General features: G+C 44.5%; 1 protein-coding gene across 1 annotated transcript in view; it reads right to left on the bottom strand.

Moving 5' to 3' along the window:
- Positions 1-1,967: 1,967 nt before the first annotated feature.
- The window catches only part of ADGRG5 (adhesion G protein-coupled receptor G5), a 32,646-nt gene continuing 22,429 nt past the window's right edge, over positions 1,968-12,184 (bottom strand). Inside the window, exons 9-12 of the mRNA XM_087728930.1 lie at positions 7,833-8,095; positions 5,522-5,621; positions 3,339-3,616; positions 1,968-2,533 (exon numbers count right to left, since the gene is read on the bottom strand). Coding sequence (XP_087585056.1) covers positions 2,433-2,533; positions 3,339-3,616; positions 5,522-5,621; positions 7,833-8,095 — 742 coding nt within the window. The 3' untranslated portion in view covers positions 1,968-2,432. The remainder of the gene's footprint in view (positions 2,534-3,338; positions 3,617-5,521; positions 5,622-7,832; positions 8,096-12,184) is intronic.

Raw genomic sequence — 12,184 nt, 5'->3', positions numbered from 1 at the left:
AAGAAGAAGGAAGAGGCATTACAGAAATTTCCAGGGAAGAAAAATATGTTGTAACGCAGTGGTTCCCAAACTTGGCAACTTTAAGACTTGTGGACTTCAACTCCCAGAATTCTCCAGCCAGCACTGCTGGAGAATTCTGGGAGTTGAAGTCCACAAGTCTTAAAGTTGCCAAGTTTGGGAACCACCAGCCAGTTTGTCTGTGTTAACCCAAAGAGAAATGGAAACAAAAATGACTTGTGCAAAGCAGAGAAACTTTGCATTTGTGGAAATGGTAGGCATCTCAATTGCAAAGGGGGAAAAAAACCCATCTAGTATTTCTCATCTGCTGTCTGGTTTATCGTATGACAGCCGAGCTCACGCTCGCTGGGCCTCGAAGACTGTGATGGGAACAAACACAGAAGCTGTGAGCCTCACTGTTAGTGCAAGGGCAGCCAGAGAGATGGGAGATGTATACATTTAATAAATAAGATGAAATAAAACTCTCAGTATTAGTTATTAAATTAGAATAGAATAGAGCTGGAAGGGACCTTGGAGGTCTTCTAGTCCAGACCAAGCAGGAGTTATGCCTGATGCCCCACAGCTCTTACTTCAATATCTGTTACAGGTAATCCCTGGCTTGCAACCAGCATTTGAGCCCAAAAGTTCCATGCGAAGCAAAACAATTGCTAAGTGACTTTTGCGACCTTTCTTGTTGTTAAGTGAATCACTGCAGTTGTTAGCTTAATCACACGCTTCTTAAGTGATTCTGGCTTCCCCATTGACTTTGCTTGTCAGAAGGTCACATGACCCCAGGACACTGCGACCGTCATAAATATGAGTCAATTCCCAAGCAAGTGAATTTTGATCACATGACCATGGGGATGTTGCAACGGTCGTAACTGTGAAAAATGGTCATAAGTCATTTTTTTCAGTGTCGTCATAACTTGGAAAGGTCACTAAATGAACGGTTGTTAAGTCAAGGTCTAACTGTATAGGGAACACTCCTTGCTCTTCCTTCCTTCCTTCCTTCCTTCCTTCCTTTCATCTTCTGCCATGAAGACAAAACATCCTTCCTTTCAGGCCTAACTTGCCTTTCTTCTTTCTTTCTTTCTTTCTTTCTTTCTTTCTTTCCTTCCTTCCTTCCTTCCTTCCTTCCTTCCTTCCATCCATCTACTGCCATGAAGACAAAACATCCTTCCTTTCAGGCCTAACTTGCCTTTCTTCTTTCTTTCTTTCTTTCTTTCTTTCTTTCTTTCTTTCTTTCCTTCCTTCCTTCCTTCCTTCCTTCCATCCATCTACTGCCATGAAGACAAAACATCCTTCCTTTCAAGCCTAACTTGCCTTTCTTTCTTTCTTTCTTTCTTTCTTCCTTCCTTCCTTCCTTCCTTCCTTCCATCCATCTACTGCCATGAAGACAAAACATCCTTCCTTTCAAGCCTAACTTGCCTTTCTTCTTTCTTTCTTTCTTTCTTTCTTTCTTTCTTTGTTTCTTTCCTTCCTTCCTTCCTTCCTTCCTTCCATCCATCTACTGCCATGAAGACAAAACATCCTTCCTTTCAAGCCTAACTTGCCTTTCTTTCTTTCTTTCTTTCCTTCCTTCCTTCCTTCCTTCCTTCCATCCATCTACTGCCATGAAGACAAAACATCCTTCCTTTCAAGCCTAACTTGCCTTTCTTCTTTCTTTCTTTCTTTCTTTCTTTCTTTCTTTCTTTCTTTCTTTCTTTCTTTCTTTCCTTCCTTCCTTCCTTCCTTCCTTCCTTCCATCCATCTACTGCCATGAAGACAAAACATCCTTCCTTTCAAGCCTAACTTGCCTTTCTTTCTTTCTTTCTTTCTTTCTTTCTTTCTTTCTTTCTTTCTTTCTTTCTTTCTTTCCTTCCTTCCTTCCTTCCATCCATCTACTGCCATGAAGACAAAACATCCTTCCTTTCAGGCCTAACTTGCCTTTCTTTCTTTCTTTCTTTCTTTCTTTCTTTCTTTCTTTCCTTCCTTCCTTCCTTCCTTCCTTCCATCCATCTACTGCCATGAAGACAAAACATCCTTCCTTTCAGGCCTAACTTGCCTTTCTTCTTTCTTTCTTTCTTTCTTTCTTTCTTTCTTTCTTTCTTTCTTTCTTTCTTTCTTTCCTTCCTTCCTTCCTTCCTTCCTTCCTTCCTTCCATCCATCCATCTACTGCCATGAAGACAAAACATCCTTCCTTTCAGGCCTAACTTGCCTTTCTTCTTTCTTTCTTTCTTTCTTTCTTTCTTTCTTTCTTTCTTTCTTTCTTTCTTTCTTCCTTTCTTCCTTCCTTCCTTTCTTCCTTCCTTCCATCCATCTACTGCCATGAAGACAAAGCATCCTTCCTTTCAGGCCTAGCTTAGGGGGGAAATAGAATGTTCCCAATGTATGATATAGGGATGCAGTGCTCAGGTGTCTTTTTTGGAATCTGGTCCTTCGTTGGTCCAGAGTCTTCACAAACCAGGTGATGTTGCCGATGACTGAGAGAATCCAGGTGAGTTTTTGGATGCTGAACGACACCGTAAAAAGCAATACCAAAGACAGATGATGGCTCCTGCATGAAAAGCGGGGGGGGGGGGAGAAAGCAGAACCTTTGCATATTGGAATATACTGGGGTGGAGTGGGGGGGGGGGTTCTATGACAATTTGCCATGGTCAATTTGCCACAGCCAACTCACCATGACTAACTCACCACAGCCATCTCTCTGTAGGACAACTCACTCCTAGACAAGAGTGACACTAATACCAAAGAAATGGTGGAATAGAATCATGGAAGAAAGAATACAGAAGGAGGGACAGAATGAAATGTGAATGGCAAAAATTAAACTATTTTTTATTTATTGTAAATAATTAAATAGAATTGTTAAATTGTCGCATAACAAGTTGTCCATGATGAGTTGGCTGCAGTGAGTTGGTCATGATGAGTTGGCTGCAGTGAGTTGGTCATGATGAGTTGGCTGCAGTGAGTTGGCCATGGCTAGTTGGCCATGGTGAGTTGGCTGCAGTGAGTTATATATACTTTATTTACGGTCACAGACCAAAACACGAGTACTACAAAAGAGACATAAGAGAATTGATCATAGTATCATAGCAACCAGTCACCAAAAGCTTAACTAAGGGTAGTTACAGTGTTCTCCTCCTCTTGACCATGACTAGTTGGCCATGGTGAGTTGGCTGCAGTGAGTTGGCCATGGCTACTTGGCCATGGTGAGTTGGCTGCAGTGAGTTGGCCATGGCTACTTGGCCATGGTGAGTTGGCTGCAGTGAGTTGGCCATGGTGAGTTGGCCATGGTGAGTTGGCCATGGCAAGTTATCCCATCCCTGGGTGGGGGGGTATAGGGTCTCAGCCATCTTACAAACCTTGGAGGCTGTTGAAGATTGTAAAGAGGAAGATCTGTGGAACTAAGAAGACCCCAAAGGACATGAAGAGCAATATCCAGGTGGTCCCCAGGAGGAAGGTCATTCCAAGAACGGTTCCCACATCTTTGCAGGTATGTTCCTGAGGCCGACGAAGGGGGTGAGCTCTGAGCTGTCTAAGCTTCTGCACCACCAACACCAAGATAACCATGTTGAATAACACGGTGCCACCAACATAAGCAAGGGTGATATGGCTCAAGATGGGGGAGGTGATCCAGCATCTGGAAGAGAAGAAAACGCAAAGATCAGAGGCTCCTTTATGTTTCCAAGAGAGACCAAGAAAAGTCTGTGTCAACCCATCAGAAGCCAAGGTGTGATGACCCAGGACACAGCACAGGGATAACACAAAGATCTGGCAGTTCAAACCGCCCCTTTATTCCTCCAAATTACCCCAAACGCTCCCATGTTTCTGGCAATTCCCAGAACAGAGTGATAACAACACCCACCCACCCCCCGCCACAAACCTCAGGCAGCCTCTAGCTGCAATTAGTCCAGCCCAACAAGGATGCACAGCAATAAATCCAAATTTATTTGTCAAATCAAGGAGTTCAGGAAGCAAACAATGCAGGTAATTAGTCCAGAATGCCAGAAGGAATGCAAGGACTCTTGGAAAGTTCAAACGTCGGCACTCAACACTTCAGGAACTCAGTGTTTGTTCCCAACAAATGCCCCTCCCCATAGTGTCTCCTTAAGTCTCAGTCTCCAGGTGTGCCTTGTGAAAATGCACAGAGCCCTCTTCTCCCAAGTAGCCTGCTCAGTCTGCGCTGCTCACACCTTCTCGCCATTCTCTAAGCCCTTGGATCAGGAGAAGGTGGTCCTTGCTCCTTGCTTGAGCTCTGTCTCTCATGTTCATCCTGCCTCTCTGTTCCTCCCTGCCTACAATCTGTCCTAATCCTGAAAGTGAATCTGGCTTCTCCATTGACTTTGCTTGTCAGAAGGTTTCAAAAGCAGATCACGTAACCCTGAGATACCGTGACTGTCATAAATGTGAACCAGTTGCCAAGCATCTGAATTTTGATCACATGATCATGGGGATGCTAGAAAGGACGTAACTGTGGCTTTTTTCAGTGCCGTTGTAACTGAATGTTACTAACCAAGCTGTTGTAAGTCAAGGTCAGTCATTTGTCTGAGATGGTACAGGTTCTCCTGCTTGAGCAGGGAGCTGGATTAGAAGACCTCCAAGGTCCCTTCCAACTCTGTAATTCTATTCTATTCCATTCCATTCCGTTCCATTCCATTCCATTTCATTCCGTTCCATTCCATTCCACTCCACTCCACTCCACTCCACTCCACTCCACTCCATTCTTCTTATTCTATTCCATTCCATTCCACCTCACTCCACTCTTCTTATTCTATTCCATTCCATTCCACTCCATTCTTCTTATTTTATTCTATTCTATTCCATTCCATTCCACTCCATTCTTCTTATTTTATTCTATTCTATTCCATTCCATTCCATTCTATTTCATTCTGTTCCATTCCATTCTTCTTATTCTATTCTATTCCATTCCATTCCACCCCACTCCACTCTTCTTATTCTATTCCATTCCATTCCACTCCATTCTTCTTATTTTATTCTATTCTATTCCATTCCATTCTATTTCATTCTGTTCCATTCCATTCTTCTTATTCTATTCTATTCTATTCCATTCCATTCTTCTTATTCTATTCTATTCTATTCCATTCCATTCCATTCCACTCCATTCTTCTTATTCTATTTTATTCCATTCCATTTCATTCTATTCCATTCCACTCCACTCCACTCCATTTTTCTTATTCTGTTCCGTTCCGTTCCATTCCATTCTTCTTATTCTATTCTATTCCATTCCATTTCATTCTATTTCATTCCATTCCACTTCACTTCACTCCACTCTTATTCTATTCCATTCCATTCCACTCAATTTTTCTTATTCTATTCTATTCTATTCTGTTCCGTTCCGTTCCATTCCATTCTTCTTATTCTATTCTATTCTATTCCATTCCATTCCATTCTATGTTGCTGTTTTTTTCCAATGCTGTTGTAACTTCAAGGGGTCACTAAACCAATCTTGTATATCAAGGCCCATCTGTATAACATATAGGAGTTAAAACTACACAGCTGAGGCAGCTGCTTCCCTGCTACTCACATGGAAGATTTATTGTATTGAGAGCCAGTGTTGATATCATGCTGATAATAAGCCTTCTTCACGCTAAGGAAGCTGACCAGGACTATGACTCCAGGGAGCCCTGCAGAAGGAGAGAAGACACAGCGATGGACTCCAAAATAAGAGTTTAGCAGGCTTATACAGAGAGTCCCAGGTCTAGAGGCCGCCAAGGTACCACCGGTTCGGCCGAACCCACCACTGCAACAGATGTAAAAGAGTGAGTAACCTGATGTAGCATTTAATTTTGGGTGAGATGAGGAGGGGAGGGAAGACTGAAGACTTGCTGGCTAGGAATTCTGGGAGTTGAAATCCACAAATCTTAAATTTGACAGAATTGGGAAAGAAGTACGACCACAATTGAGCCCCAAATGTCTGTTGTTAAGTGAGACATTTGTTAAGTGAGTTTTGCCCCATTTTACGATCTTTCTGGCCACAGTTGTTATGTGAATCACTGCAGTTTTTAAGTTAGTAACACGGTTGATAAGTGGATCTGGCTTCCCCCGTTGACTTTGTTTCTCTGAAAGTTACAAAAAGGGATCACGTGACCCTGCGACACAGCACCCGTCATAAGTATGAACCAGCTGCCAAGTGTCCAAATTTTGACCACATGACCCCAGGATGCTACAGATGTTGAAAGTGTGAAGAACGGTAATAATTTTTTGATGCTGTTGTAACTAAATGAACTATTGCAAGTCAAGGACTGCCTGTATTTTAGAACAGGAAATTTCCAAATTTGGGAACTTTGACTAATGGATTTCAACTCCCAGAATTGGATGCGGAATTCTGGGAATTGGAGTCCACAAGTCTTAAAGTTGCTAAGTTTGGAGAAGCCAACTTTGGAGAACAAGAACTCTGAATTTGCAGCAAGACTGGATCAGCTGCCGTCTTTCAGGATAGGATAGGATAGGATAGGATAGGATAGGATAGGATAGGATAGGATAGGATAGGATAGGATAGGATAGGATAGGATAGGATAGGATCAAAGGTGGGTTCCTACCACAGAACCAGCAGTGACCCAGGCTGGCCACGCCCTGAACCAGTTCCCTATCACTGCTGCCATCTTTTTTTTTTAGTTCTGCGTATGTGCAGAACAATTTCACTTGAATTGTAGATGCACACGAAGCACATGCACAAGAGAACTGGCACTAACGATGGTTGAAACCCACCCTTGAATAGAATGGAATGGAATAGAGCTGGAAGGGACCTTGGAGGTCTGCTAGTCCATCCCCCTGCTCAAGCAGGACACCCTAGAAGACCTCCAAGATCTCTTCCAGCTCTATTCTGGATTTGAATTTGAAGGCTGCTTGCAAGCTTTAAAACCCAGATTTTCAATTCGAGAACGTGGGAATATTGAATAGTTCAGAATAGAATTCAGAATAGAATAGAATAGAATAGATATTGGAATGAAGGATAGGATAGGATAGAATAATAACTTTATTGTCACTTTGAAAGTACACTAATCAGCATACATAAAAGTGAAATTTCATTGCATTCTCAAAGGGTCACCACCTCCAATATGCATTACAATATACACTACACCTACCTTGCAGAGTTTGTGTCATGTGAAAACTGGAAGAGGGTGTGCTATGGACACCGTTTGGATACTGGAAGATAGAAAAGATAGGAAAGATAGATAGAAAGGAAGCTAGGAAAGATAGATAGATAGGAAGGAAGGAAGGAAGATGGGAAAGATAGATAGAAAGAAAGATAGGAAAGACAGATAGAAAGGAAGATAGGAAAGAGATAAATAAATAGAAAGAAGGATAGGATAGGATAGGATAGGATAGGATAGGATAGGATAGGATAGAAAGAAAGATAGGAAAGACAGATAGAAAGGAAGATAGGAAAGAGATAAATAAATAGAAAGAAGGATAGGATAGGATAGGATAGGATAGGATAGAAAGAAAGATAGGAAAGATAGAGATAGATAGATAGATAGATAGATAGATAGATAGATAGATAGATAGATAGATAGATAATAGATAGATAGATAGATAGATAGATAGATAGATAGATAGATAGATAGATAGATAGATAGATAGATAGATAGGAAAGACAGATAGAAAGAAAGATAGGAAAGACAGAAGTCAAACTATTGTCCTTGTTAATGCCTCCTTTCTACTATTCAGATGTGACTTCTTTCTCCCACTGGAGAAGCTCAGGGCAACTAATTTTTCAACCAGATGCACAAGCTGCGTTTCTTGCTTTGGAAAGCGAGCAAGAGTCAAAGGAATTCAGAAGGTGACTTCACGCTGATGTGTTTTCCCAATGCGGGCAGCCTACAAATCCTTACCCCACCCCACAGCACACAGCTTCAGCAGGTAACGGCTGATGTAGGAGTTGTAGACTCTGATCACCAGCAAGTAGAGGTGGAAGCCCTCGATGGCCATCCAGGTCAAACTGCAGAGCAAGGAGTAGTGGAGGAAGGCAGCCAGGATGCTGCACCACGGCGGATGGTCAACCAAAGTCTTGCTGATCAAGAATGACACGTTGAGAAAGAAAAGGGCGCCCAGGAGATTGATGTGGATCTTTGTGGTGGAATCGTGATAGAGTTTCCTACAAGGAGAAAAGGAAAGGAGATCAACTGCAGAATTGGAGCTGGTAGGGTCCAGAAAGGAGAGAAATACTGCAGGTAGTCCTCGACTTACAAACACAATTGAGCACCAGATTTCCCCTGCTAAGCAAGACAGTTGTTCAGTGAATTTTGCCACATTTTACGACTTGTCTTGCCACAGCTGTTAAGTGGATCGCCATAGTTGTTATATTAGTAATGCAGTTGTTAAGTGAATCTGATTTCCCCGTTGACTTCGCTTGTCAGAAGGTCACAAAAGGGGATCCCATGACCCTGGGAAACTGCAACCGTCATAAATGTGAGTCAGTTGCCAAGCACTTGAGTGTAAATCATAGGACCAGGGGCATGCTGCAACGGTCATAAGTATGAAGAATGGTTCTCAGTTACTTTTTTCAGTGCCGTTGTAACTTTGGATGGTCACTAAATGTTGTCAGTCAAGGACTACCTGTATTTTCATTTAGCAATAGCACTTAGACTTATATACCACTTCACAGGGTTTTCCAACCCTCTCTAAGCAGTTTACAAAGTAAGCCTATTACCCCTAACAATCTGGGTCCTCATTTTACCCACCTCGGGAGGAGGGAAGGCTGAGTCAACCTTCAACTTTGAGCCAGGTGAGATTCAAACTATTGGCAGTGGGTAGAATTGGCCTGCATTCTAACCACAAGAAAGGGAGGGAGGGAGGGAGGGAGGAAGGCAGGCAGGCAGGAAGGTAGTAATAGCACTTAAGACTTATATACCACTTTATAGCTGTCTCTAAGTGGTTTACAGAGTCAACCTGTACTCGGACCCTTACTACCCTCCTGGCCTTCCGCAAAGCCACCAAGTCCTGGCTGCTCCAGCAGGCCGGGAGGCTTGTGAAACATCCAGCCCCATGGAAATTGTGAATGTTGCGTCTTTTTTTTTAAGTGTTGTCTTGTCTATTTATCCCCTTTCCCTTGTCTGTTGTGAGCCGCCCGGAGTCCTCCAGGAGTGGGCGGCATACAAGACAAATAAATGAAATGAAATGAACCTCTTGCTCCCAGCAATCGGCATCCTCATTTTACCCATCTTGGATAATGGAAGGCTGAGTCAACCTTGAGCCTGGTGAGAATCAAATTCTTGGCAGTGGACAGAGTTTGCCTGCAATACTGCATTCTAACAACTGCAAACCATGCATGCATGCATGCATTGAAGGTAGGTAGGTAGGTAGGTAGGTAGGTAGGTAGGTAGGTAGGTAGGTAGGTAGGTAGGTAGGTAGGTAGGTAGATACCGTATATACTGAAGTATAAGCCTAGTTTTTCAGCCCACTTTTTGAGCTGAAAAAAGCCGCCTCGGCTTATACTCGAGTCAGTGAAAAATTTGCCCGAAATGGAGGAGAAAAAGGGGCGGGGCCATGCCGCTGGGTGACGCTTGTGAATGGCCCAGCGCCCCTGAGTTTCCCCTCCCTCTGTGTCAGTTTGCCGCGCAGCGTGCACCGCACCATCCCCCCTCCTCACGTTCTAATGTAATGCAGGGCTATCTTACGATTCCCCTTCCTCCCCCTCCTGCCGCTCTGCAACGATGTCCCACCTCCTCGTTATGGCAAGCAGCCACATAGCGATGTCCTACCTCCTCTGGTACAGTGATCCAATGATAGGAATCACTGTGCCGTGTGTCATAGGAGGCGGGACATCATCATCACAGCGGGACATCAGCATCATGAGGTGAGTGAAGTATTTCATTGAATACACCGGTATTGTGTGATAATAATTTGTTATGCAGAGCAAATTTTTACAATGGCTACTGTATATTTAATGGGCACAGGCAGGCTGTATATGTTATTCAATGGGCAATGGCATTGTTGGTATCTATTTTTATTTTTGAAATTTATCGGTAGCTGCTGCATTTCCCACCCTAGGCTTATACTCGAGTCAATAACTTTTCCATTTTTTTGTGGTAAAATTAGGTGCCTCGGCTTATATTCGGGTCGGCCTATACTTGAGTATATACGGTAGGTAGGTAGGTAGGTAGGTAGGTAGGTAGGTAGGAAGGAAGGAAGGAAGGAAGGAAGGAAGGAAGGAAGGAAGGAAGGAAGGAAGGAAGGAAGGGGAATATTAATAGCATAGCTATGCTGGCTGGAGAATTCTGGGAGTTGAAGTCCACAAGTCTTAAAGTTGCCAAGATTGAAGACTTCTGATTTAGACATGACCACTTCTTAGTATTTTGCAGTCCTCTCTAAGCGGTTTACAGAGTCATCCTGTTGGATCAGGTAAAGGAAGGCACACAAAGGCTCCAGTAACAACAGCTCTTTATTGCAAGTCAGGGTAACATCCGGCTGGAGAGGGGTCAGACAGCATCCCCTTTAAAAGGGATCTGTCAGACCTCTTGACCAATGGGATTCGACCTCTGATCCCGCAGGAACAGAGGACCTTGGTGGAAACCTCTACCAGTGGGGGGGGATATCTAACACATCCTCTTGCCCCCAACAATCTGGGTCCACATTTTACCCACCTCGGAAGGATGGAAGGCTGAGTCAACCTTGTTTTCCTTCCCTAAATTAAATTGCTTTAAATTATTTAAACAATTTGATGGTTGCCCATCTCAGTAAGATGACCCTGCTCAGCATCCAAGAAATTAAAGCCAGAATCTGACATATCCTCGTTTCTCTGTGTCCCTCCTTGTCACTGTGCCTGGGAGACCATTTCTTTGACCCTGAAAAGGGTCACCTGTGTTGTGTTCTGAGCTTGCGCTGACTAAAGGTTTGAGCGGGAAAGCGCTCGACAGCTGATTGGCTGATCGTTTGACAGCTCCTGTATAAATAGGGAGCTGTCCAAACGAGCAGCGCGCATTCCTATCTAAGCCGGTTCTGAAGTGTTAGCTTGTACTTTAAGGGAATAAACTTGTTAGCCTTTATTCCTGTCTCTGCCTCAGTTCTTCTGGCTACCCACAGGTCCTTGGTACACACCACTGGCGACGAAGGTGGGATTGCCAAACTGAGGTACGAGAAGCTGAAGTCACTGATAGCTGAAGTCACTCGCTGAGTCACTAGAACCGCGCTTAATCATACCGCGACGAGACGTCGTTGGTTCTGACAGGAATGGCCACGTTAAATTTCGCGCCATTCAACTATGGAGCTGAGACATGGGAGTCGTACACGGCTCGATTTGAATGCTTCCTGGTCGCACACGACCTTACTGAGCTGACAGATGAGAGGAAATGCGCGTTTTTCTTGTCCGTGTGTGGCTCAGACGTTTTCCACACAGCCAGAGCTCTGACAGCTCCTGAACCTATAAAGGCCGTTCCGTGGCCTGAGCTAATGGCAAAACTAAAGAGCCATTATGCTCCGTCCCCGTCCAAGATAGCCAGCCGGCACGCATTTCATCAGCGCAGCCAAGCTGAGGGAGAGTCCGTGAGTGCCTATGTTGCTGCCCTACGGTCCGCCGCCCTGCACTGCGAGTTCCGGGACTTGGACGAAGCTCTTCTCGACCGCCTAGTGTGTGGCCTCCGCGACCTCAAGCTACAGAAGAGGCTTCTAACGAAATCAGACTTGTCGTTCCAGAAAGCCTTCGACGAAGTTCGGGCCTCCGAAATAGCTGCTGCTTCTCTAGCCACCATCGCGAAGGCCCGGGCCGCCAATGCCTCGCAGCCTACCAATGCCTTTAACACAGTGACCAGTCAGCCAGATTCGGAAAGCGAAGATTCCGATGCTGAAGCATATAATGAGGACATCAACCGCCTAGATGAGGCGAGCAGAAAGAGCTGGCAACGGCAGAAGGGCAGACCTAAATCTGCATGTAGTGGTTGCGGAGGTAACCACGAAAGAGCTGAGTGCAGATTCAGGCAAGCCCTCTGCCAGCGCTGTGGCAGGAAAGGTCACATCGCTCAAGTATGCCGAGCCGCACAGCCTATGTCCTCTCCCGAGTCACAGACTGAGAGGTCGCGGCCATATCGTCCCAGAACAGAGGGCCCTAAGAAAGCGAGAGTGGACTGCCATTCCATTCTCCGTAACTCTCACCACAGTCTCTCGTGCAACCAACTCCAGAAGAAAATTCAACTGACAGTCATGGTTGAGGGGAAGCCCTGCGAGATGGAGCTCGACACCGGGTCTGCCA

This window comes from Thamnophis sirtalis, unplaced genomic scaffold, assembly GCF_051295495.1.
Source record: "Thamnophis sirtalis isolate CommonGarterSnake01/CBP01778 unplaced genomic scaffold, rThaSir2_p1.2 scaffold_14, whole genome shotgun sequence".
NCBI classification, from domain to species: Eukaryota; Metazoa; Chordata; class Lepidosauria; order Squamata; family Natricidae; genus Thamnophis; species Thamnophis sirtalis.
This window is presented reverse-complemented; position numbering and strand designations above follow the sequence as displayed.